Below are 27368 nucleotides of genomic sequence, written 5' to 3'. Positions count from 1 at the left end.
CAGGCAAACCCTACAATTTGAGCCCTGGATCTCCTGACTGTAGTGTAGAAATGAAGAGATAATAAATCATCCATGCAATACCGTTATTGAACATTTTTCAGCGTTCTGACTGTAGGTTTGCTGTTCAAACAGTAGTGGGCGTGGCTGGCGCATGCCAGTTACTTCCTATTCTCACTGGAATTGGGGGGAAAAAAATCAACTCCGAGTTTGCTGATGGTTTCTGCCTAGCAACGAGAAGTGTCGTAACGTGAGACGTCGCGATTCTGTTGACGTTTGTTCATAGTTACATTCTATTTAAATATTTATTGTTTTGTGATAAATCACAAATGATTTGTGTTGTCTGTGCGACTTTGGAAGAGACAATTTGACTTAGTAAGAGATTTAGCTAAGTGGTGGATACCCCATTGATTGTTTAATTCTACATAGTAACGTTTTGTTAAGTTACTTTAAGCTTAGCCAGTAAAACAAGTAAGAAATACAATCCCACGCACTTAAACACGGGCTCTTCCGTGAACCTCCCTCCTCTTGCTGCAAGTCAGCCATGCCCAGTTAGATAAATCACTCCCACTCTGTTTGACTTGCACACTGGAGCAGCGGAGGAGCAGACCGAATTCTGTTGCACTGGAGCCGACTTCTCTTCGTCTCTGGTGACATTAAGTTGGCCCAAGTGCAACATTTAGACAAAATGCCCCACAGCACCATAACCGGGTTGCTGTTTGCGCTGTGCATTGGGAGCGTAGTGCACTGCATGCCCAAGGGGACCCATAAGAACCGAAGACAGGCGCAGCAGCATCACGTCCCCTCGGTGTCTCAGGGTAAGCTTGCAATTCTTCCAACCTGCTCACTAAAGTTGTTGGGAACGGCCCCAGTTAAGTAATTTAGTCATTTAAAGACAATGTCTTATTGAATTGAATTAATTTCCATCGAGCATAGTTGGCATATAAAGTAAAATATATAATTTTGCCAAGAAATACATCTTGTTAACATGACAGACCGCCTGACTCCATTATCAGAATGCCATGAAGTTTTTTTGGAGGGAGTATCCTTACTATTGTCTTGTGTTTTTCTAAATATGACGACTGCACATTAATATTTAGTTGTAACCAGGAAGATGAGAGACAAAGATGAGAGAATGGGGACTTCGTAGCAGACGTGAACAAAGAACCATTCCGTGTGTGAATGTGTGCGTGCGTGCGTGTGCACGCGCATGTCAGTTGGGGGGGGGGGGGGTAAAAGTGAATAATATTGTCTCCTTTGCAAATGATTTATTACTGTGCCTGGGGGTCCTTTGAAGTCAAGTTAACACATTTACGGTCAATTTCACAGACATGGGGAAAATTTGGTCCTGCAATAAAATTGTTGATCTAAATGAAAGTGTACATGGAGTTAGTTTTTGATCCAAATTCAGGATTCCTTTGGGGTGGAATGTTTTTTTCCATATGTAATGTAATATTACAGAATCATGGCACTGTTTTACCTGTGCTCTGCTTATTTCCTGCCAGATGGCTGTATAGAGAACGGTAATTTCTACAGCATTAATGACCAGTGGGAACGACCATACTTGGGAAGCACTCTCGTGTGTACTTGCAATGGTGTCGCCGGCATTAAGTGTAAAAGCAAACCAGAAGGTGAGTTCACATGTGTGTGATGACTGTTGTTTTATCAGTATGTCTCAGACAAAACACTTTTTTCTCTTGTCACTCTCCTCCCTGCAACAGAGGAAAGGTGCTATGATAAGATCAACCAGCAGTCCTACAGTGTGGGAGAAACATATGAGCGACCCAAGGAAGGCATGATTTGGGATTGTACCTGTATCGGATCTGGCAGGGGAAAGATCAGCTGTACTATTGCAAGTATGTTGGGACACTTCAGACAACGCCTTCAACAGCTCCTGTTTCTAAATATATCCTGATAGGGCAGACTGATGGTAGTGTGCATCTGTTTGCATTTAGCTGGGTGGTTAAATAATGGAAACACAAGTCTTTGTTTTTGTGGCAAGGTCCTTATCATCATTATTCTCCTCTTTATCTAGATCGCTGTCATGAAGATGGGGCCTCATATAAGATAGGAGACACCTGGAGGCGACCCCATGAGACAGGGGGCTACATGCTGGAGTGCGTCTGTCTGGGTAATGGCAAAGGAGAATGGACCTGCAAGCCTGTTGGTGAGTCATTTGCACAGCCAGTGACTAACTGTAATGCAACTTTGGGAATCATTAAGTATTGCTCAATTGATACAAGTTAGAGTGTGTAAATGTGAGTTTTTAACAGTAAACAAAATGTGTGTGTTTTGCAGCTGAGCGTTGCTATGACAACGCAGCTGGGACATCATACGTTGTTGGGGAGACATGGGAGAAACCCTACCAAGGATGGATGGTTGTGGATTGCACCTGTCTGGGAGAAGGAAGTGGGCGTATAACATGCACATCCAGAAGTAAGAGCTCTTTCACGTTTGTCTCGGAATTGTCTCACCCATAAATTAATTAATAATTCACTAATTAAGTTTTATTGGAAACGGCAGTTTTGTAATTGTTTATAAAAAAGCCCTTTTTATGACATCAACCATCATCAAACCTTTGTAGTTACACATTATAATACCAAGGAATTTCAACTGGTGGGTCTGACCCAAAAGTGTTAATCTTTTATTCTGAAGATATTTGTCGTCGTAATACTCCTATAGATGGCGACAACACTCTGTATTACTATTTGAAACTTGCCGATCCTGTCTGTTGTTGAGTCTTAGGATTTATGCTTACCATATATCAGCTGTGTAAGTGGAATGTTTAAATGTATTTCGTTTATGTTGAATGTCACAGAGAAATTACTTTGTATCGGATGTAATATTTTTGTATGTTCCGTTTTACAGTGCTTCAATTTAATAGAACTCAACTCGAGTCTTTATTGAGATGATATTTTTTTCAGTATTGCTCCTGAAACTTGTTTTGTGCTGCCACACTGTGTTTTAATTTCAAATCTTTTCATTAAATACAAGATATTTGTGAATTTTCTGGGGGTGAGTGTGGGTCCCACAGCTAAGGCAATTGCCAATCACTGCTATGCATATACCATATTTTGCCATGATTTTAAAAGTAATATCATTATTCTAACATTATCTCACATGACTCTTTATGATCATAATCAACAATTCCCATTTCTCCTTCTTTTAGATCGTTGTAACGACCAGGATACTCTGACCTCCTACCGTATTGGAGATACATGGACCAAGACAGATGCCAGAGGCAACCTGCTTCAGTGTCTGTGCACAGGGAATGGTCGAGGGGAGTGGAAGTGTGAGAGACATGCCTCACTTCACACTACTGGCCTGGGTGAGAACTGATGATATCCTTGTGTGTGTTTTGCACCCCTGTCCTGCTCCCCATGAAGAGAGAATAACGTATGCCAGAGACAAACGCGCTGAGGGGGGTGAAGTCTGAAGCGCCAAGTGTTGCCGTGAGAAAGACTTGTCTTGTAACTCATGATCATGACCTCATGAGGAACGCAGACAAGGAACAGAAGATGAATAAAAGAAAGGACAGGAGAGTGTTAGCAGGAAAAAATGTGCTTGAAGTGACTTTTGGGTATGAGTCAGAATATTCATAGTACCTCGGAGACAGTTAATAAAAAAGAAAGTGTTTATCCTTCTGGAAATGTGTTAAAATCCAGCACTGGCCTCTTGCTTGACATTATTTTTTGTGTGTCATCTACTGTTTGTTACTGTGTTATCTTAAGAAATTAATTTGTTAATTAGTTCATTAATTAAGTCAATAATTAGGATGTGTTTTTAACATTTTTTTTTTTCATTTCATTTCAGGCACCGGTTCTCGTGTGATCACTAACATCCAGCCAGCCATCTACCAGCCTCCCTCCGTGCCTGAGCTTCCCCAAGAAGGACCCTGTCAGACAGACTCTGGACCATCATACTTTGTTGGCCAGCGGTGGCTTAAAAGCCAGGGAACTAAACAGTTGATCTGTACCTGTTTGGGCAGCGGGGTCAGCTGTGAACAATGGGGTAAGATGGTACTATGTTTTGTAGCTCTTCAACTACTCTAAAAGAGAGCCTTCCATTAAGAACACATATGGTTGTGTTTTCCTCCAGATGGACCAGCTCCAGTATACGGGGGCAACTCTGGAGGTCAGCCTTGTGTGTTCCCCTTTGTTTACAAGGGGAAGACTTATCACTCTTGTACCTCGAATGGGCGTAGTGATGGACAGCTGTGGTGTTCCACCTCATCTGACTTTGAGACGGACCAGAAATATTCCTTCTGCACAGAAAAGAATGGTGAGCCAAACTGAGAGAGAAAACCTCCAATACAGATTTAATGGGCTGCTGGATACTGGAAACTTTGTTTCTTTTCTTTATAGCACTTGTGGCAACAAGGGGTGGTAATTCGAATGGTGCTTTGTGCCAATTCCCGTATCTGTATAATGGCCGAAACTACACTGACTGCACTGCTGATGGACGCAGAGATGGCATGAAGTGGTGCGGCACTACAACTGATTACGATGCAGAGCACCGTTTTGGATTCTGCCCAATGGCTGGTAAGTGGGAGTGTAAGCTGGAACAGAGATACTCCAGATGTTTGAGCTCGAATTGTTTCATAGTTGTGGCATGAAACAGAATGAAAAACATATTTGAATATGTCTAAGAGACAATAAACACCCATAATTTTGCAAATGTTTGCAATGTGTACAAGCCAGATAGGTTTGCTTAAAACCAGACAATGGGATGGCTGAGATCATAGACAAACCAAAGTGACAGCAAACTGGCCAAATGTGGATCTTTTAAAGAGTTGCATTTGAATGAATGCAATTAGCACCTCTAATTACAATCACACCACCAGACCTAATTCAAATGTTTCTCCTCCCTGTCTGCGGGGTAACTCAATTAGCATGTAAGCCCTTATCAGGTTGGAGTTAAAAGGCACTGAGTCTGAAGCTAAATCTCATTTATAGGTCTGACACCTTTATTTATAGCTTGGGCAAATTGAAGTCACCTGTCAGAGTGCGTAATTTTGTTGAATTGGTGCCAATTAGATCTCCATGGGCAACAAAAGGCGCTGAAGGCAGTGAAAACACTGGGGGATTGTTGACTGATGTCTGTGAAGGACTAATGAATTGGTAATGATGACGACAAATGGGTGTAAAATAAAAATTAGAAACCAGGTCAGTAGATTATTATTTGTTAATGTCGTTTACATAGACATTTGGAAAAATAGCTTACATAAACAAGTTATCACAAGAATTAAACTATATCCTCTGATAGCAAGGGCTGTAAGTCACAAACACAACTTTGTAGAACTATCCTACATCAAAAGGTTCTCACATTGAGGAACTGGACTACAGCATCTGTTTTAGTTTGCAATAACGTAATCTCTGTATCGGTGTGTATTAGTGACGCAACAAAGAGCCAATTTATGGATGCCCATGTCAACATGTAATAACTCTGTTGGCTGTTTTATGTTCCTTTGAGTCCCCTTTTTTATCGTCTTTATGCATCTTGGGGCCCACCTTAGCACAACACCCTGTTGTTAAGACAACTGCCTGTCAAGATTTAAAGAGGGGGTAACAAAGCACTCATACCTTTGTCAGAGTTGGTTGCCTGTACACACCAGGAAGCCTTTGATTTTACTTTAATGACTTTCCAAAGACTGTCAAAATAAACATCGTAGTTGAGATGTTAATGGTGATGCTCAAAGGCGTCTCGGCCCCCACCCCGCTTTGCTGTTGTAGTTGTTGAAAAGGTTAACATGGTGTCAGCCATGTGGTCTTTTAGCCATGAAAAACTGTTCAAACTTGCTACACACCATGACACCATGACAGTGGTCATGTCAGTGCTCTCCGAAAAGAAGCCAGGTGGTCTGTACGTTGTTCAGCTCTATTTCTTGACTGTACAGCAGATGTCCTATCTCATCTTTTTGACTTTGCAGGAATGCTGTTTGTTGAGACTGAACCAAACAATCTGTGTGATTTTTAGATACCATGCCAGCATCCTGTCCCAAAATAATGTGTATTGTGCCATTCTCCCACTTTTCTTAATGGTCGCCTTAGCATTGTGATGAGAAGATAAGCATTTTCTCATTACTTGAAGGAAAATAACTTTTTAAAATATCAATAGCCCTGTAACTACAAATGCTCAATATTTTTTATTGTTATCTGAAGCTGCGCACCCATGCTTATGTCCCTCCCACTGGCGCAAGTGGCAAGAAGAGAAGACATGAGAGGGTTTAACAGCCGAGTGTAATTTTAACCAATCAAATGAACACCTCTCATTGCCTTTAAATGCACAGGACTGGACTGTGCATCAGCGGCACACCACAATGCGCGTCATGCTCCACGTACACCACCTCGTGGGACACGTCATCTGTTCCTAACAGTTACATTAAACACAACATCAGGCTAATCCAGGCATCTTGCTTGTTTTCCACCAGTATCTACATTGCCAAATAGGAGAACCTTTGATGGTACATTCCCGGTATCTCATCCTCCTTGAGATAAAATGAACAGTACAAACATATATCCTACAACCAGATTTTAACAACCAACTTTATATTAATGGTTGTCTAACTTTCTCTGTTTCCACAAAGTATGCACTGCGTGTTAGCTAATTTGCATACTAACTGTAATTGGATGGTTACTGAGGGGAGGGTCGGGAGGGGTGATCTGGGTTATGAAAAAGCATCCAGCACAGGCACGGAGATGAGCGATGAGTGGGTCTGTCTTATGCTTTTCCTGTCCGAGTTTTCAATTCTAAAATATTCATTTGGAGGAGGGGGGGGGCAAGCCATTTATTTTGGGGGTACATCACACACGTCACTTTCCTGGCCCCAATTGTAAAGGTGCAATGCAAGTCACAGATACTGTATTACACTTCATATCACGTATTCTGAAGTAGTATTTTTGTTTATTTTTATGCTTGAAAATTCTCAGTTTAAACCAAGAAGACTTACAATTTGCTAAAATATGCATTAATCAGTGAAACAGTGATAACTTTTTTTTTTAAACATGATAAGTAAGGGTGCAATGTTTGAACCACGTTGTAGCACTGGTCGACTGTATTTAAACATTTTGTCCAACAAAAGTCAGTCTGACAGGATATAATGCGCATCGTTGCATATTGTAAAACCCAGGAGTTTGCTGTTTTGTATTTTTGATGGCTGTGTGGTGTGACAGTGAGACGAAGTCATGTGCCAAAGCTGGGTGCCTCCCGAGCTGCTTTCCACACCGATATTTACTTGTAATGCCGACATCGGCCAAGATCCCTACCTTTAACGCTACCTGCAATTACTTTGAAACCATTGCAAAATATTTTCATGGCAATAGATAAAATCTTGGACAGTGCATGTCTGCTCCATGGCCACCATGTTAGCGCCGTACAGTGCAGAATGACTCGCAATTGTTTTGGAGCACCACAGTAGGGGTTTGTGCATACATATGGAGCTTGCACAGGAAAATTATCCAGTCATGAAGATAATACAGGGTTTGACTTCACGTTTGATTTCCTGCTAAATTCACGGCACTCAATGTTGTACTCTTTAACTTTCTTTTTAATGGAGAACACATGTTGAACACACACAGTCATTACAAAAAGGAGCACAGGACATCTGTTTCAGGCTTGTGATCATCACATTTTTTTGCCATTAGAACACAGATGTTCATTGATGTTTAAATCTAAGATAATAATGGATAATTAACAGTTGTGTGTTCATCCGGGGAGTGAGTTAGGAGTGAGTATTTACACACATTTAGCAAAAGGGAAATCTGCACTTTTGTAACATGATAAACCAATAACGTGACCAATAAAGCATCTCTTTACGACCTTTTCCAGCCCACGAAGAAGTGTGCACGACCAGTGAAGGGGTTATGTACCGTGTGGGGGACCAGTGGGACAAACGGCATGATGTTTTGGGTCACATGATGCGGTGTACCTGTGTTGGCAATGGTCGAGGAGAATGGAGCTGTGTTGCCTACTCCCAGCTTAAAGGTATGCAATGTGTGTGTGTGTGTGTGCGTGTGTACTGTAGGTGATTATGTGCCAGGGGAGCAATATTGATATAATCTGAGTGACAAGTTGAAAGGTCATGGGTGATATAGAATGACCTAATTGTCAAAAGGTTAAAGGTGAGTATGCGCACCTGTGGATTACAGGTTTCCAGTTGCACCTGCACCACACATGCAAACACATACACACATGCATTTGTGAAAACACACTGGTCGTATTCAGCAGAGCAGATGTTCACAAGCCATGTAAGAGTCTCATTTGGCCTTTGCTCATGTCTTTACTTTATGCCTTTCAGATCAGTGTATTGTAGATAGTCTGACCTACGATGTGAACCAGACCTTCACCAAACAACACGAGGAAGGATATATGATGAACTGCACCTGCTTTGGACAGGGACGTGGACGTTGGAAGTGTGACGCTATTGGTAGGATGAAATAGAAATAGTCAATGAACAAGACAAACAAACATCTCGGGTTAACTTATTTTTAAACACACACATATGCACGCACATTAGTTTTTTTAATTATAATTAATTATTATTATAGTGATTTGGGAAAGTTTAGCTTGTAGTGTTAGCTATCATTGAATGTATAGCCAATAACCACACAATGACTCCAAATTGTGTGACAGACATGTAAAGTTTAACTTGGAATTCTGACTAAAAGCTATTTATGTGTGTTCTGTTTTTATGAACCATTCTTTGTAACATATGCTACCATTATTATTAATATTGAGGTTTCCTTGAAGATGTTTATTTAAAAAAAAATTAAATATAGAATTCTATGTATTTTATACATACTGTATGTGAACTGTATGTATTTTTCTAAAGTACACCCTCACAATTTTGTTGTGTAAAATGGTACAATGGCAAGAAATACCTATTCTATTTTTTTTTTTTGGTTGGAAAAAGGGTAGTTTGGTACAGCACCTTTAAATAAAAAACGAATTAGACAAATTATTATAGTATTTACAGTAAGTTGCGACTTGGGAGCCGATGTTACAACCCTTTTTTGACTACTCTGCCCTTAGACCAGTGCCAGGAACCAGAGACACGAGCCTTCTACCAGATTGGAGAGTCCTGGGATAAAGTTATCCATGGATTCATGTACAAGTGCTATTGCTATGGTAACGGCATCGGAGAGCTCAGCTGTGAGCCCCAGCAGTCTTATCCTGGTAAGACACATTATGAGTGGTTGATATCCATAATCAATGTACTAGAGTTTTGATGGATAATTTCAACTAGCTTATAGAACTGCACTGCATCATACTGAGATGCCACAACCACACATGCTAATACATCACTGCTAATAATAAGCACATTGTTAAACCAATGCCTCTGAGTGTGCCAGTCAAAACCGAGCATTGTTATCTTTGTAAAGGTTTACATATGCATAACTGAATACTAATAGTTGAAGGGAAACAGTTTGCTTCATAAATGACCTCTAAAATGAGGCCCTTGACTTTGATGTGTGACAGAATGACTTGGGTGGGGTGTGATTTCCTCCCCTGCAAATACACCCCCCATTTGTAGCCTTTGTTCCCCCACAGCTGTACGAGAGGATATAACCCTGTTCACACACATACCAGTCAAATCTTTAACGCTTCTAAAAGGAAAGCTTTCATTTTTATAGATTTTCTTGATGACTTCACATTTAACAAAAATGTGTTAAGTTTTAGAGCTAGTCCTGCAGTGCTTCTCAAAAAAACAATACCTGCATGGATTGGGTGGAAATCAGCTTTTTATAATACATGTAAACATTTTAACAACTTTCACAAGTATGTCTCCCTGGAGCACCAATGGTGCAGCAGTTAGCATTAAATTCACAAGAGAAGAAGATAAACCCACCAACCAGGAAACAAATGGATGAAATAAAAACCTACCTGTTTTAACAAGAGGCAGAACATTGTTGTATACAGTATGTGTTTTAATACATGACATCTGAACACATCCCCATTGGGTAGAAACACATCAAACAGCTCACACAGCTAAGCTTAAATGACCAAAATTGCCATTTACCTTTTTTGTGAAATTGTGAAAACACAGTGTACTAAAGCAGAAATTCAACTGACCTTGCATCATGTGTCCATGATGGTAAACTATTAACATACTGATGTTAACATTACCCAAAGTCAGGCAATTAACCTTTGCTTTAATTGTGTTGCTTACTATGTTAAGCAGGTTGATGAGCAATGCAAATGTAGGGCACCTTCTAGCTAGAGCTGGCCATAATCACAACCAGCTGTGAACTGTGTGTGTGTGTGTGTGTTGTCATACAGCATGCATTTTAAAAGTGAGAGTGAAGTCCAGGCTCCAAGTAAGGGAACTTTCAGGGTACAGCCATAAAAGGTAGAAATGGAAAACCCAAGGGAAAGCTTACAAGGAAGCCCTTTATTGTTCAGACCCTCTTAAAAGGGTTTAATTGTGCTTTAACGGCAACAGGACTTGCTCTTTTAGAGACATACAATGTATTTTGCATAAATGTGTTTACCTTTAATGTACAGTAATACATTACAGTAAAATTATTAATAGCTGTTATAGTAAGAAAGCGTGTGTCGGTAAAGATTAGATGTAACACACTCAATGCAAGTGGACATCCTTTTTTTTATATTTATCTGATGTGTGTCCCACATGTGATTCTGTGGTATCTGCCCTCCCTTCGTCAGTGGCCTGTGGCTCTGTAATGGTCTGTAATTGGTCGCAGATTGTTTTGGAGGTTTATGTATATGCTAGGACCTCTGGTTAACCAAGCCACTTTAACTACAGATCTGCTATTTGGAAAAGTGGCTAGAAACCTCAAGTTCTTTATAGAAGCTACCAGATTCTATCAACACAGCTTATGGTCAGGAGTCTGCTATCCACATGACTTATGTCGGGTTTGAAGATGACTTGATACCTTCTTTTCCTTTAGTTTTTCAAACGGGAAACACATTAGGCTTCTTCTGTTTGTATGATTATTTATTAATGTACTTTAGTTGCTATTTCTCCCACTTTCAATCACAGATGTGCACTGATACGTCCATTATAATATCCATCCATCCTGTCTTTTTTCTGTGCCGCTTATCCTCACTAGGGACGGGGGTATGTCTTCATTTTTGCAAGTTTACCCTCTAACCCTCTTATTCATGTCTTCTATTTTGCAAGTTTACCCCCTTATGAAGACATGTCCAGTTTAGAATTTGCTGAGGCTGAATATTAACTGACTGAATATCAACACAAGATCTAGTAAAACATGAAATATAGGTTAGAAATGGATTTGTATGAAAATTGCACCTTCTGTGAAATAAATATTTGACCAACTGGAAAGAGGTGACAGCCTTGATATACTAAGCATAAGACACATTGTGTCATGTTAGCATGAAAGCCAAAAAGATGGAGTGGGCCAAAATCTCTCCAGTGCCCTTTGTGACCAACTTCAAAAAACATCTGACCTGTGTGCTTAGTGCTTATCAGCAAGGGTTTCCCCACTATGTTTTCACTGAAATCCAAATGAATTCATAACTTTTACTCAAGTTTGATACCCTGTCACCCTCCAAAACAACCAAAATTGACTGTCGCTGTATAGGAGTGCACTTAAAATATCGGCAAGGGATCAAATATATATACAAAATATATACTGTATATTTTGTATTTTCACCAAAATAAATTCCTGGTATGTGTTTGATCATACCTGCCAATAAAACAATTGTGAACAGTAGAGACAAGTAAAAGGCATAGCAAGTAATAGAGGAAAAGTCTTCTCCCAGCTGGCTGCCGTAGTCCAGGCTGGAATCTGACAGTGATATGCTAGTTTTTCCTGGAAGAAAATACTACTGCATACCTTTTTCAGGGGATTTGTGTGTTCCTGTGTAGACACTTGTTTACACACTGCTTTATTGTATAATATTGAAAGTGAATGATTGTGAAATGCATGTTGTGTTGTTAAATTTTGTTTGTTTTTGTCCAAAACTGAAAGTTCTGACCTGTCTAATTGCATTATGTCTCTGTCATGTCTCCCAGGTGGTCACCGTCCTGTTCAAGTGATCATAACAGAATCTGGAAACCAACCCAACTCCCACCCTATTCAATGGAATGCTCCGCCCTCTGCTCACATCACCCAATATATCCTCAAATGGAGAGTGGTAAGTTTGAACATTGACACTGAAACATAGGATCTCTGTTCTCTTATGCAAATATTTATAACCTTTTCTGTTTATTCTTTTGGCAGAAAAATACCCATACAGGATGGAGGGAGGTAGTGATCCCTGGGCATCTCAACTCCTACACTATCTCTGGGCTGAAGCCAGGCATTACCTATGAGGGTCAGCTGATCAGTGTGTTGCGATTTGGGCGGCAAGAGGTCACACACTTTGACTTCACAACTCATTATGGATCATGTGAGTTGAGAAAGTCGAAGTCTCCTGCAGTTTCTGCTTAAATGCCATTATATTGTTTGGTTAATAGTGGACCTCTCCCGACCATATATGGACTATGACATTTTTTATTAGCACATATACATGGTGCGGCAGGGCTGAAGACTGATACTATATGGGTATGACCACAAGTGAAGTAATACATAATTAACTGAGATTATACTATTAAACTACAGTATTCATTCATTCATTTTATACCGCTTATCCTCACAAGGGGCGCAGGCGTGCTGGAGCCTATCCCAGCTATCTTCAGGCGAGAGGCAGGGTACACCCTGGACTGGTCGCCAGCCAATGACAGGGCACATAAAGACAAACAACCATTCACACCACACTCACGTTAAACTACAGTATGTCATATATCGTCATAAATATGTGATAAAACATATATGTATATAACATAAAGTTCTCTTTTTACAATTTAAAAAAAATCTTTTTAAAATGTAATAATAGTTAAATATTCTGTTTATGGAAACATTGCAGCTGCCTATGATTATGATAATTCCAATTGTGTGTCTTGGCCATTGTACGCAGGTCTGATCTGATGACCCCATATTTTCTTTCACTTTTTTGTCTCTCATTTAGTGGCTACATCACAAGGCGAGACTACACAGCCTCCCCCGGTGGTGGACACCTCAGAGTCTGTGACAGAAATTACATCCAGCAGCTTTGTCATCTCTTGGGTCTCCGCCTCTGACACGGTCTCTGGGTTTAGAGTTGAGTATGAACTCACTGAGCAGGGTCAAAGCACTGGACAGCCCGTGGTTTTAGGTAAGTGCAGCTGCACAAATCATTAAACATGCATGACACTTTCCTTGTCAGTTTATCTGCATTCTCGTACAATAGTATGTCTTGAGTCATTTTTTATTTGTAACTTTGAATGTATTTGTGTGTTTTCGGGCCAGACCTGCCCCGTACAGCTACATCAGTGAATATTAATGAGCTGCTACCTGGGAGGAAGTACACAATTAATGTCTATGAGGTGACAGATGAGGGAGAAGACAACCTCATTCTTACTACTTCACAAACCACTGGTGAGTCCATAGTCACTTGTTCCTGGTATCTTCTTTTGTCATCGTGATCATTTAAGGTGGTAATTCATTTCCCTACAAGAAAAGTAGAGAACACTTGCTCATACTACCATTTTTCCATGGCTCAGCACCTGATGCTCCCGCTGACCATGAAGTGGAGGATATCGGAGAAACTTCTATTGTAATTAGCTGGGAAAAACCAGTGGCTCCAATAACTGGTATGTCACTCCAAGAGTAATTGGCATGATGGCCACTCAGTCAACTACACACAGCCTGCTTTTTTCCCTTTGCACAGGCTATCGTGTCGTGTATACCCCATCCATAGAAGGCGAAAGCACTGAGCTGACTCTCCCCGATACAGCAACATCTGTGACTCTGAGTGACCTCCGACCTGGGAAATTGTACAACATTAGTATATATGCAGTGGAGGACAGCTTGGAGAGCGAGCCTGTCTTTGTTCAAGTCAACACTGCAGGGGATCCACTACCAGGTAATTAGATGCATGTGTGCAACAAGTGTGCCCATTTAACACCACACTCGAGAATATGGGTCCATCGCTGTGCTTCAACCTGATCATGATTACAAATGTAATTTATTGTGGTGTGTGGAAATGTGCTGCACACTCCTCTGAGCTACAGCATCATTTAGGCTCTTGTGTTAACATCATGCAACATGCGTCAAGGCTAGTCCACCACTAAAGGCAATTCGGGTTTGACTAGTACCCTAGCATGATATTCTGCCTTTTTAATTCAAGCCAGGGTATCCATCAAAACTATTTTGAATATGACTCCATTGAATATTATTTCTTATTTCTCAAAGGCTACACAATAATTTATGTTGAATTAACCTATACCTAAAACTATAATATACCTAAAACTATAACCTACGTAAAAGACCTTTCCAATCGAAAACTATTTGACTGAGTTTACAGCTGGTGTGCAGAACTCGGTTAAAGTTTTTACTCTGCCAAGTCTAACATGTGGTTGGCGCATTTGAGCAGACACTTAAAATGTGTATACTTCAATGTGTTTGTAAAACCTTTTGATGGACTAAAGATGTGAGACATAGTTGAGAGTGCATCCACGTATTCAGTTAATTCACTTGATCTTACAAATTGTGCCATGACTTGTTCCTGTATTTTTGATTTTTTAAGACAGAAATTACATAATCTCATCTTACTTTTTCTTCCCTTTGGTCATCTCTGGTGGAGTTTTGCATGTTCTCCCTGGGCATGGGTGGGTTGACTTATATGAGTGGTATGTAGCAGTCAATTATGTACCCCACGTCTCACCCGAAGTCAGCTCGGATAGGCTCCAGGTCAACTAATGAGACAAACAGTTTGGAAAATTAATGGATTTAGATTAGCATGACCCACTCTACAACAAATACATCAGATTCCTCTTGAATTTGGAACACATCTTTTGAATTACTTCAAGTAAATATTGTTCAGATGAACTAAATAAATAAACTAATACCAGGTGCTTTTTCCCTGTTTCCCAGAGGAAATAACCTCCCCGACAAATCTGCAGTTTTATGAGGTGTCTGATAAGAAAATAGTTCTGACTTGGTCCGGGCCAGCCAGTGATGTCTCCGGGTACCGGGTGACTGTGGTACCAGTGGATGAATCTGGTTCTCCTCAGAGAGAGATGACTCTACCCGTCAGCCAAAACTCATATGTGGAGGTGACTCACCTCCAGCCTGGAACACTGTACCGCTTCAATGTCTATACCATTCACGATGGAGAGGAAAGTCTTCCGCTTATCGGGGAGCAAACCACGAGTGAGTATGACAAATTCAGTACCAAAATTGTACACATTTAAAGTTTGCTGGGCTGAGAGAATGCCTCAGTATTAGGCGAGTTGATCATTACAGTGAAAAACACACCCACCCCCAGGCTGCATGTTGGACACCCCTGACTTAATGGAACTGAAAATGGGAGAAACCCATAAAGTTTGAAACATAGAATTGCCAAAAATGTCCCAGTACGATCATAATAAGGTCCACTATGAATTAATGCATCTCCAAGCCCTAATTGATTGACAGATGTACATATACATATGTGTGTTCAGAGACATTTGTCACACTCAAATTTGTGATGCTGCATTCATTAACAATCATATCCTTAATAGTTTTATGAAACAGCATTGATAATTTTTGTTTATATAACGATGTCTTTGACAATTTTCCTTGTAGAGCCTGATGCGCCAACAGATATCCACTTCACCAATGTGACGGAGGACAGTGCTGTGATTTTGTGGTTCGCCCCACGAGCAAAAATCACCGGCTACCGGCTCTTCCTCACCTTCGAAGGCTCAAACCCAAAGCAGCTGCGCCTGCCGGCCCGGCTCTCCCAGTATACCCTTCTAAACCTGAAGCCAGATACCATGTACACTGCTACACTACACTCCGAGCAAGACAACACACTGAGTGAAGGAGAGACATCAGTGTTTACCACTAGTGAGTACTATGGTCACTTGAAAGTTACCAATAAGATAAAAATCATCCAAACCTTTTCTTCCTTTGTAGACCCGCCAATGGGTAATGCACCCCATTTCAGCACTGATGTTACTGACTCCTCCATTATAATCTCCTGGACTCCTGTGCCACGTGTCGGATACAAGGTACCATTAGGACGTATACTTGTATGTGTGACAAGAAACAAAAAAACAGAACATTAGTTGATATATGACACATATTTATTTAGCAATCCACAGATGACAAGCCAATATTCCCCTTAGGGGCTATAAGTAGTACAAGGGCTCGATTAGGAGAAATTTATTTGACTTACTGATTTTTTGTTTTGTTTTTACCATGATCTGCCCTAGTGGTATAATGGTAGACGCTGCTGCCTTTCGCGCAACCAGCTCAGCTCTTGAGATGTCCAATGCCTGGATAAATGGGAGGGTTAAAGAAACTAAGCCAAACAAATCATGTGGTTGACTCACTGCAGCGACCCCTGACTGGAAAAGCCAAGACAACCACCTTTGTCGATGAGCTCTATTTCAGAACAGTCTTTTAAATTGCTAATGTAAAACCTCATCCCTCTTGAATGAGCAGCATATTTTGGTCTTTGATTAAGTTTGAGTTCACTTGTGAAATTGCAGACTGTTAAAAAGACCAGTGCTCCCTTGGTAACATGGGAATGATCTAATTGGTGAAAATATGTCACAGGAGTGATGAGAATGCTCTGCACTATGTCCATGTTCTTGGGAAAACACTGACTTCTGACCTTTGGCTCCTATATACTAATGCATGTCTTTGGCTCTTCTGTGCCTCACTGACCATATCTTCATTCATCTTAGTTGACAGTACGCCCCAGTCAGGGCGGAGAAGCCCCACGAGATGTGACCTCTGACTCAGGAAGTATTTACATTTCCGGCCTGACTCCAGGAGTGGAATATACCTACAGTGTGCAACCAGTCATTAACGGCCAAGAGCAAGGAGCACCAATCACGCGACGTGTCGTCACGCGTAAGTTGAAGGCACTAGATCACGTTTTCTCCCTTTTACATCTCTTATTTTGTATCATTCATTTTTGATCTTCCCTTATTTTTGACAGCTCTGTCTCCTCCCACTGATCTCAACCTGGACTCTAACTCGGACACTGGAGGAATTACTGTGCAGTGGAATGGAGCCAGTGTACCAGGTACACACCAACCTGCAGAATGTAGACCAATAACAAATAACAATGACTTACAAATGATTAATTTACACTGATAAATCTCAAGAATCTCTATACTCAACTATACTCAACTATCTCTACCCGAAGACATCACTGGCTATAGAGTAGCATGCACTCCCACCAATGGGCAGCAAGGAAACAGCGTGGAGGAATTTGTGCAGTCTGGGCAGAACTCCTGCACCCTTGAGAACCTCAGTCCAGGAGTGGAGTACAACATTAGTGTTTTTACAGTTAAGGATGACATAGAGAGTGTTCCAATATCAACGACCATCACTCCAGGTGGGTGTTAGTATTACGTAGTTCTTGCTGTATTAGTAATATTAGAAATATCTTATTGTTTTTAATATGAGTCAAGTGAAGCATAACTTTCGTACAACCATTTGAACTGTTAATTGCAATGAGTTTGGAGTTGTGTCTGCAATTTTTTTCTTTTTTGGTGAAATTGAATATGATGATTAAGTGCAATTAAACTGAACTAAACTAATCTTAGAGCAGTAGCTATAATAACAGTAGCAAACAGTATCAAAACTGTTTTGTTACACTACAGTCAAAATGAGGACACACCATTGGGCAGGAGTCTCAAATTCAACTTAACTCAAACCTAAATCAAACTCAAAGAAACATCCCGTATATATACATATAACCACTACACTGCAACTTGACATGAAACAGGTAAATAACACAAAGGGTAACTGCTATTAGTAATGGATGATAATAAATAACAACTATGTTAACTCTTAATCCATAAGTTTAGCAACATTTTACAAATAAATGGCACAAAGTATGCTGGGAAGCAGGAAGCACTCCCAGTTTTGGAAGAGTGATGCTATGACTTTGAGATGCCTCCCATGGGCATATAAATGGAACACTGTGTCCTTATTTTTTTTCTTTTTGACTGCAATGCTTCAGTTTCTAGATATATATTGTAGAGCTGGGGTGTCCAAACATTTTCCACCGAGAGCCACACAAACAAAATAAAGGATACGGAGGGTATGCCACATCTATTCAACGCAGGTCAAAATTTTGAAAGACATGACAGCCAACATATCTGCTTTGCGTTACACGTGTCAAAGCAAATGGTTCTGATTTGAGGCAGGGTCCAAATAGGCCCTGCGTCGGACTTTGGACATGCCTGTTGTACAGTATATTAAGAGATATATTAGATTTAATATATATCTCTTCCATCGGTGTGATATGTTGAATATATACGTATCACACTGTATTGGAAGTTGACTGTTTTTGGCCCTCACCTTAACCATTGCTTCTTTTTGTCTGTCTCTGTCTATTTACTTCTTTCTGTCCCTCATTATCAACCACTTCCTTTTTGCTTGACTCTCTGTTGTTTGCTTGGTGTTTTTGCTGTGGTGTCTTTGTCTGGCCCCCGCTTCTCCCAAACCGTCCCACTACAGAGGTACCACAGTTGACTGACCTCAGCTTCGAGGATGTTAGCGACACCACTATCAGTCTACGTTGGTCACCGATCAACAGCACAGCCATCACTGGTTACAGGATCACAGTAATGGCATCTGGGGAGAGCATGCCCATCTTTGAAGACACGGTTATGCCAACAACTGGACATTACACAGTATATGGGCTAGAACCCGGTATCGACTACGACATTAGTGTGATCACCGTGACGGAGAATGGAGAGAGTGAACCCACTACATTCACACAACAGACTTGTAAGTAAAAGCACATTATTTACGAGGAAAAATAATTGTCTTTTATGAAAAATCATGGGCCACTTTTACCTTTTTTAAACCAAACCATTTAGATAAATATAAGAAATAACCTAGATAAGATAAGAAAAACCTGTATCTCTGCTTTGTGACAAAGTGTATTATTATTTTACATTGTATTTACATAATATTACATATAATATTTCAGACTTTTTCTCATACTTTTTATCCTGTAATATCATGTCTTTAGTCTTGTAATAATTCTAATTCTCCTAAAATTGCAACTTGGTCTTTTTTTGTTTTGCATAAAATATTAAGCAAAATTACATATTTATTCTTTAATATTTCAACTTTATGGTATTTTTTTATTTTAAAATTATGACTTTATTGTCCTAATATTTTGGCCTTATTGTCATGGAAATTAGACCTTTTTTCGTTTTTAAATATTTTTGTTCAATTTCACCATATTTTAGAATATGCTGAAGACCAATAAAAAACAGTCACGGGCTGTAAATGAACCCCATGCTGCACTTTGGACACCCATGATCAAGTTGTTCATTTGATTACTTTTGTAGGATTTTTTAAATCTACACCAAGAATGTATATTGATCAATGATTCTGTTTTTCACAGCTGTGCCAGCACCCACAGATCTGGCCTTTGGCCAGGTAGGGCCAGACCATATGGAAGTCAGTTGGCTCCCACCACATGTTCCCAACATGGCTGACATCAACAGTTTTCTCATTAGGTTTGTACATAAAATGCTCTCAAAGCTCAACATCGCTTGTTTCACCAAAGTGTGACACATATCCTGAATCATTGTTTTTGTTGTTATTAAATAACTAATACATGTATTTGATGGTTTTTCAGGTACCGACCAATTGATGATGATGACTACACAGAAACCGTTCTAGATGGCACAATGAACAATGTTGTGCTGAGAAGTAAGATTGAACAAAAGCAGTAATTCTATACCAACGTACAACTACACAATGGGATATATTTTATGAACACTTTTTCACTCTGGACAGATTTGCTGCCAAACACAGAGTATCTGGTGAGTGTGGTGTGTGTTTATGACCAGAGAGAGAGCTCACCTCTTGTTGGCACCCAGAAAACAGGTGATTCTTACCTGATTATGCAAGCATAATTTAATTTGGCATTGATTAACATAATTTATATTGCTATTTGTTGTTGTTTGAAGATTTTAATGTGAAGTTTTGTGTTTCCTCAGCCCTGGATTCACCTGTTGGTCTGCGTTTCTCTGAGATCTTCACCACCTCCTTCACCATCCACTGGCTGGCCCCTCAAAGTAAAATCACTGGTTATCGTATCCGTTACCAGATGGCCAGCGGTGGAAGAACCAAGGATGAAAGGTTACCCCCTTCAAGGAACCACTTCACCCTGACTGGACTCACTCCAGACACTGATTACCTAGTAAATATCTATGCAGTTAGTGCGGCACAAGAAAGCCTGCCACTCCACGGGAATCAAAAGACAAGTATGTTCTCATCATGTTCATGTATCACACCAAGACTATATTGGTTAATGACCTGTTTTTGTTCTTCTGCTGTAGTTTCTGATGCACCTACAGATTTGGAAGTGCTAGACTCTTCCCCCACCAGCATCACCATCCGCTGGGATGCCCCTCCAGTCACTGTGCGCTACTACAGGATCACTCACGGCGAGACTGGTAGCTCACATTTTTGTGCATCATATGTGATTGTCCATTGTATGAGACATTGATTCACTTTATCAATATCACGTTATTCAGGAGGCCACAGTAATCCTAAGGAGTTCACTGTGCCTGGTTCTCAATCCACCGCAACAATCACTAACCTGCAGCCTGGTACCGAATATACAATCACTGTCTATGCTGTAACCGGCAGAGGAGATAGCCCTGCATCAAGCACTCCCATCTACGTCACACACAAGACAGGTACACTAGTAAACATGTGTAAATACTGTAAGAACCAACATAACCTTATTGTTTTTATCACCCTGCAGATCTCTTTGATTTCACATTGTCCGCCCTTAACTCCATCGTACTTTTGTTTCAGGCATAGACGCTCCTTCTGACATGGAGGTGATGGATGTTAATGACAACAGTGTCACCGTGAGGTGGAGCCCAGCTCAGGGACCAATCAAGGGATACAGAGTGACCGGGGTCCCCAGAAATGGACAGGGTTCATCTTTCACTGAGGTGGTGGCTCCAGGTAACTTGTTTTGGAGAGCTTGACTAGAGCTAAACAATTACTCTTCTTTCTTGACCTCAGTTGACGAACATTTGTTATGAATTAATTTTTCTGTTTTTGTTTTCCCAGACCAAACAGAAATGACTTTCTCAGGCCTGATGCCCACAGTTGAATACACTTTTAGTGTTTATGCTGTGGGACAAGATGGAGAGAGTTCTCCGCTTGTGTTGAATGCTGTAACAAGTAAGACTTGTTAAACACAAACTGATATATTTCCATTTTTCCATCATGTTACAGTGCAATGATTTAGCTGTAGGGTATATCTCATATAATTTTCCCTATTTTTAGATGTAGACCGTCCCAAGGATCTGACCTTCTCGGACATCGACTCCACCTCACTACGGATCGCCTGGGACAGTCCTGATGGAATTGTTACTTCTTACCGGGTCTTGTATTCCAGCTCTGAAGAGGGTGAAAGAGAACTACGCCCTGCTCCTCGAGGAGATGCCGAATCCGCCGTTATCTATGGCCTGCAGCCAGGCACCGAATACACTGTAAAAGTCATTGCCCTGCATGACGACACACTCAGCACACCACTGGTTGGCACACAAGCTACAGGTTTGAGTCTTTTATTATTTGTATTGCGACAGTCAGAAACCACAGAGTGTCTCTTTTCAGATTAAATGTATAGATCTACTGCATGTTAAGCTTAGTTTTCTGTTAAAAGGCCCAGCCCTGCCCTTCTTTGGGTTCTTTTTTTTATTATACTGATTATAATCCATCATGGAGAAATGCAGTTCACACACTGCTATATATATACTGTAGTTTTATATATATATATATATATATTTTTTTTTTTATTCCATGCCACACAGAATCAGACCACACACATATGGCATGTAAGGACAGATGTCAGAGTGAGACGGCATGTAAACATTGTCGCTGCATTTGAGCCCTTCACTTGCTCATGTATATCTTGACAGTAGCCAGAAACAACACCGGCAACTCTCCAAAAACCAGTTGAAATTACAGTTGAACCTTCTTTAGCATCCGTCCCTATTAGTGTGTTCTCTGGTTGAACACACTATGTTTCCCAAAAATGTGCCTCAGTTTGTTTCCATTTTCCAATTAGCGTACAATATGGTGTGCATCTTGTATTGTATTGTTAATACACTGCTGCAGTCCAACTGTGTTCTTATGTTAACATTTTATTAGCTTGCTAAGCAAAATGGGAACCCGAAGTCAGCTACGTTATGTCATCCGTCTATTATGTCATCAGCGATTGAGTCACAAGAATGATAACATGACAAAATTTTTTGTAGTTTTACAGTTAGTTTTACATGTAAAAATAACCCTGAATTCATACAAATGACCAATGAAAGGGTAAAATAAACATTAAAGGTTACTTTTGGCTTCATTGAAAGTGTGAGTTTTCCCAAAGACATGATATGGCAACGATATCAAACACCACAACAAGAATCTCGTCTTCACTGGCACTAAAACTTTAAAAATTCATTCATCCCTTTCATTCATAACTTGTATGTATTTAGAATTGTGTCATGCATGTAGAACTGTACTGTATGTGTACCGTGGTGTGTTATAGCTAGTGGTAGAAGCTGGTCAGTGCTTTGCAAGTCTCAAATAAGTCTGACATCTTTCATCACAAGTCTCCAATCAAGTATCAAGTAAAGACATGCGTGAAATTCTAAGTCACTTCCAAGTCAAGACAAGACAGGTTAAGTCCAAAGTCATAGTCACCTGTAGTTGTTACAGGTCCTAAGAACTGTTTAATGTCTACCAAACAAAATGGCGTTTTATCAATGTAACAATCGTAAAATCTAAATTAAATTTAAGAAATACAGTTAACACATTTTGAATTGTTTTTTTGGTTTTGCTGGGGTTTTTTGGAAAAAAGGAAACAAAGTTATACTTTGATGAAGGTTGAGAGTTCCATTAGTCTCGTTGGTTTTGCTCATTAGTTCAGTTCAAGATTTTGCAGCCATAGAAGACACAATCAGCCAATTATTTAAAAAAACAAAAAAACAGCTGAGATCGCCCTCTTCGTGACACTTTTCCAACTCTTTCAACACAGGAATCTCACCCCCCACCAACCTACAGTTCTCCCAGGTGGGCCCCACCTCCTTCACCATGCACTGGGCCGTGCAGGGGCAAGAAAACCGACTACCTGGTCAAACAGGCCTCACGGGCTACCGTGTCGTGGTGAACCCTAAAAGCAAGAGTGGACCCACCAAAGAGATGAATCTGACACCGGATGCAACACAAGCGCACATCTCTGGCCTCATGGTGAGTGATTGGATAATAATTGCAGCATAAATATGTCCTTTGTACAGATAATACACACAATTAGTGTTTTTATCCTAATTTAATTTTACATACTGAAATTGTTGTTAGGTTATGTTATGTGGAAGTGCACTGACCATTCATGACAGTGTCAACCTTGAGCTTATTATGACGTCTTTTTACCTAGGTTGCAACGACTTATGACGTACATGTTTATGCACTGAAGAACTCTCTGACCAGCAGGCCCGTCCAAGGAGAGGTTACCACACTGGAGAGTGAGTTTTTCCCAAAATAGTTTAATGCAGACGAATTTTGATACAGACTTTTGATGACATCTATGTCGACGCCGTCATACCTTTTTATATACAGTAAATTATTTTTGAAATTATGTTTCTCCATGCCTGAAAAGTTTATGACCTCTTTTGTTGTATTCAAGATATCAGCCCCCCTCGTAGAGTCCGCATCTCCGATGTCAACGATTCCTCCATTACTCTGACATGGCGCTCCAAAACAGGGGAGATTATCTCAGGATTCCTGGTTGAAGCCACACCCACTTCCTCCACAAGCTACACACCCATTCAAAGGACAATTGCCTCTGACTTGCGTGCATATACTCTCTCAGGTATGCAAATGTTAGAATGCCGGCACTACTATATAGCACAATTAATACCTATGTCATGATGTTAATGAAAATTTTGCATTATTATCCTTGCAAAGGTAGATTTTTATTTATTTTTTTATTTACTCTCACTGCATGTCATTAGTGTAACAAGTGTAACTAACGGTATGTCCTTTGAATGTAGTGTAATCATCACCTCACATGCATTTGTCTATATACTTCAGGGCTAGAACCTGGCACCACTTATAAGATCAACATCTATACACTAAAGGGAAATGGCCGGAGTGCACCAATTGCACTCACAGCCTCCACAGGTAAGTGTAGGTCATTATTTTAAAACCTGAGTCAAGAAGAATGTTTTATGTGAACCAGATGATGACAGATGGAAGACATATACAACGTTAGTCTGCTTTCTTGAGTTTTTGGTGTACTGTCTGTTTCAGCAAAACCAGTGGTCAGCCCTCCCGCCAATATCCAGTTCACTTCATTGAACCCCACCAGCATTTCTTTTACATGGGAGCGTTCCCGCAGTCCGGGGGTAACTGGCTATTACGTGACGTATGAGTTGGCAGGGGGTGTGCCTCAAGAAGTCATCCCTCGGCCCCATGCAGGCCAGAGCTACGCCATGATCAACGGTAAGTGGCGAGTAACATAATCATAGATGGAAGAATCATTAAATGGATAACTAACATTACATTTTATGTTTGCTCACAGGTCTGAAACCTGGAACAGAATATGTCATTAAAATTGTTGCCCTGCAAAATGCTTTGAGAAGCATACCTCTCATGGGCAAAGCCAGAACCCGTAAGTACTGCTAACGTCCTCTGTGTTTACATTGTTCCTTTATGTTTTATACTGAAATATGTTATCAGAAATTAAATAATTGTTAACAACATTTTATAGACAAAATAAGGGAGAAGCCTTGGGAAGAGGATGCTTTTGCAGTACCTTTTCTTTCCCATGCTGGTCATGTCTTGAGCAGCTTTCTTTTTACTTTGAAATGAAGCACAATGTCTCATGTCTATCATTTTCTATAGTAAAAATTTGTTGGAGTTATTGTGCTCTGCTCTGTATGATTCTAACAACTGACTTTTCCAATCAGAGCCAGCTACTCATTCTCTATTGGTCCCTGAGTTGCCTCAGCTTCCTGTTCCCCATCGACCCACCACTGACATTTTGGATGTTCCAGAGTCCTTCAATGACAAGATGTAAGAATCTGATTAACCAAATAATGTATATGAGACATGTAAATGTAAATCCTCCAAGTATTTAAAAATAAAAATAAGACATTTTTGGATATCATCCCCTCCATGATCTCTACTCTCCATTTAGCTTTGACTCCAACCAGGTCCATTTGGCTGGTACCAGTGGCCAGAACCGATTGGGGCAGCAGGGGCAGCACATCTACACAGAATATCAGAGCCTAGGTCCTAATAACGGACTTCACAGCCCCCATGGTGGACCCAAAGAAGGACAGAGACCAATACTCAGGGAACCTTTGGTTTATATTCCTGTGCCTGGTCCTGATGGAAACAGGGTGCCTTTGGTCAAGGTGGGTGTCATTTTTCACAAAAAAATTAAATTTCCATTCTTTTAGCTATTTAGCTATTATTGACTTAATTTGCTAGAACCCCAAAAGTTTTGTTCAATGTGTCTTTCATTGTGTAGGTGAGTGAAACACCCCTGCCGGGTCTTGCATTTGGTTTCCCTGACAACGAGACAGAGTTGCCCCAAGAAGCACAAACAATCACAACCATCTCTTGGCAACCCATCCCCCACACCTCAGAGTATGAGGTGTCCTGTAATCCTCTCACACACCTGGAGGAAAGAGGTTTCCAGGTATGCAGACACTGTCACACAAAGTATTACCTAATGGGATAGTCAAACCAATCATCGGTCATCATTGCTTCTTCTGGACAGATGCGTCTTCCTGGCACCTCTAACAGTGCCACTCTGATTGGACTGACATCCGGAGCCTCCTACAATGTGGTAGTGGAGGCCATGAGGGGCGGGGCTAAAGAGAAGGTTCTGGAAGAAGTTGTAACCGTTGGCAATGCTGGTACTATAAAAAAAATCCCTACACAGCTTATGTATTTGAGTAGTCCTATAGAAGTTATATTTAATTTATTAAGTACTGTACATACATGAAATCATATTGCAAATAAAATCCTTTGTTTATTTTTCTCAGTTCCAGGCGACATCCCCATTTCGCCCAACCGGGATGTGTGTTATGACACATTCACGCACACATACCATGAGGTGGGCTCAGAGTGGGAGCGCATGTCTGAGACGGGATTCAAGCTGTGGTGCCGCTGCCTGGGTCTAGGCAGCGGCCATTTTAGGTGTGATTCATCCAGTGAGTGGCTTACTCACCCCATTCCAACATGCTTTGCTAACAGGCATCACACTCCATGGAATTAAAAATAAAAATAATTCTATGTGATCTAACCAGGAAGGAATTTATAACAGTAAATCGGGAGATGATAAAATATTTTGTTTGCTAGATTCTGATGCTTTTGATACTTAAGATTCACTGGTCATCTTAAAATACAAATGTGTTGAGAAAACAGGGAGACATTGTTCCTCACCTGGATTATAAATTCCTAGAATGCTATGTTGAAATTAAACCATAAAAATGTAAAATTTTGAGATCTCAGCAAGGGCAGCCTTGACAATGAATCCATAAATATTGTCACATTTCACTACAATGTCATGATACATTGGATACATTTGTAAATTTTAACATTTTCCTCACCGTTCTCTCTGTCTGCCCATGTTGATGCCTCTGCATTATGTGTCATCACATTTTTATGAAGGAGCATAAGGCAAAGCTAGGCTAACCCATCCTCACTTCAGTTTTTTGTAATGCTAACCAGACAATATCAAAAAACTGAAATCATCACTCATCTGCAAATTAGTCAAAACAATACAAAAGTGTTGTTATACTCTATGTCTCACAATATAAATGAATCTCTTCATATCACCCCATCTTTCTGATAACCTCTCTCTTCCAGAGTGGTGCCATGACAACGGTAACAACTACCGCATTGGCGAGAAGTGGGATCGCCATGCTGAGAATGGTCACATGATGAGCTGCACCTGCCTGGGCAATGGCAAAGGAGAATTTAAATGTGAACCCCGTGAGTGGTGACACAAAATACACAATACAGGCCACACAGCTAGGAGACCCGAGTTCAATTCCACCCTCGGCCATCTCTGTGTGGAGTTTGCATGTTCTCCCCGAGTTTTCTCCGGGTACTCCAGTTTCCTCCCACATTCCAAAAACATGCTAGGTTAATTGGTGACTCCAAATTGTCCATAGGTATGAATGTGAGTGTGAATGGTTGTTTGTCTATATGTGCCCTGTGATTGGCTGGCTGGCGACCAGTCCAGGGTGTACCCCGTCTCTCACCCGAAGACAGCTGGGATAGGCTCCAGCATGCTTGCGACCCTTGTGA

At 40.6% G+C, this 27368-nt stretch overlaps 1 protein-coding gene across 1 annotated transcript in view; it reads left to right on the top strand.

Annotated features, from left to right (window-relative positions):
• The first annotated feature begins 265 nt into the window (after positions 1-265).
• fn1a (fibronectin 1a) overlaps positions 266-27368 on the top strand; it is a 32583-nt gene continuing 5480 nt past the window's right edge. Inside the window, exons 1-46 of the mRNA XM_058082587.2 lie at positions 266-815; positions 1503-1628; positions 1719-1853; positions 2033-2164; positions 2296-2433; positions 3167-3325; positions 3811-4008; positions 4096-4278; positions 4362-4538; positions 7825-7980; positions 8294-8422; positions 9028-9171; positions 11996-12117; positions 12204-12372; positions 12991-13176; positions 13311-13439; positions 13565-13654; positions 13732-13926; positions 14937-15215; positions 15630-15893; positions 15963-16057; positions 16739-16907; positions 16996-17082; positions 17206-17397; positions 18528-18800; positions 19429-19543; positions 19666-19739; positions 19827-19916; positions 20030-20296; positions 20372-20488; positions 20570-20734; positions 20856-21011; positions 21120-21233; positions 21339-21608; positions 23083-23294; positions 23479-23566; positions 23728-23913; positions 24135-24224; positions 24354-24545; positions 24625-24714; positions 25013-25118; positions 25243-25462; positions 25579-25749; positions 25831-25969; positions 26099-26266; positions 26925-27050. Of these exons, the coding sequence (XP_057938570.2) occupies positions 686-815; positions 1503-1628; positions 1719-1853; positions 2033-2164; positions 2296-2433; positions 3167-3325; positions 3811-4008; positions 4096-4278; positions 4362-4538; positions 7825-7980; positions 8294-8422; positions 9028-9171; positions 11996-12117; positions 12204-12372; positions 12991-13176; positions 13311-13439; positions 13565-13654; positions 13732-13926; positions 14937-15215; positions 15630-15893; positions 15963-16057; positions 16739-16907; positions 16996-17082; positions 17206-17397; positions 18528-18800; positions 19429-19543; positions 19666-19739; positions 19827-19916; positions 20030-20296; positions 20372-20488; positions 20570-20734; positions 20856-21011; positions 21120-21233; positions 21339-21608; positions 23083-23294; positions 23479-23566; positions 23728-23913; positions 24135-24224; positions 24354-24545; positions 24625-24714; positions 25013-25118; positions 25243-25462; positions 25579-25749; positions 25831-25969; positions 26099-26266; positions 26925-27050 (7213 nt within the window). The 5' untranslated portion in view covers positions 266-685. The remainder of the gene's footprint in view (positions 816-1502; positions 1629-1718; positions 1854-2032; positions 2165-2295; positions 2434-3166; positions 3326-3810; positions 4009-4095; positions 4279-4361; positions 4539-7824; positions 7981-8293; positions 8423-9027; positions 9172-11995; positions 12118-12203; positions 12373-12990; positions 13177-13310; positions 13440-13564; positions 13655-13731; positions 13927-14936; positions 15216-15629; positions 15894-15962; positions 16058-16738; positions 16908-16995; positions 17083-17205; positions 17398-18527; positions 18801-19428; positions 19544-19665; positions 19740-19826; positions 19917-20029; positions 20297-20371; positions 20489-20569; positions 20735-20855; positions 21012-21119; positions 21234-21338; positions 21609-23082; positions 23295-23478; positions 23567-23727; positions 23914-24134; positions 24225-24353; positions 24546-24624; positions 24715-25012; positions 25119-25242; positions 25463-25578; positions 25750-25830; positions 25970-26098; positions 26267-26924; positions 27051-27368) is intronic.

Source organism: Doryrhamphus excisus, linkage group LG12, assembly GCF_037039965.1.
Source record: "Doryrhamphus excisus strain RoL-2023G ecotype Guam linkage group LG12, RoL_Dexc_Guam_v1.1, whole genome shotgun sequence".
NCBI lineage: Eukaryota > Metazoa > Chordata > Actinopteri > Syngnathiformes > Syngnathidae > Doryrhamphus > Doryrhamphus excisus.
Note: the sequence above shows the minus strand (reverse complement) of the source record. Positions and strands in the feature narration are given on the sequence as shown.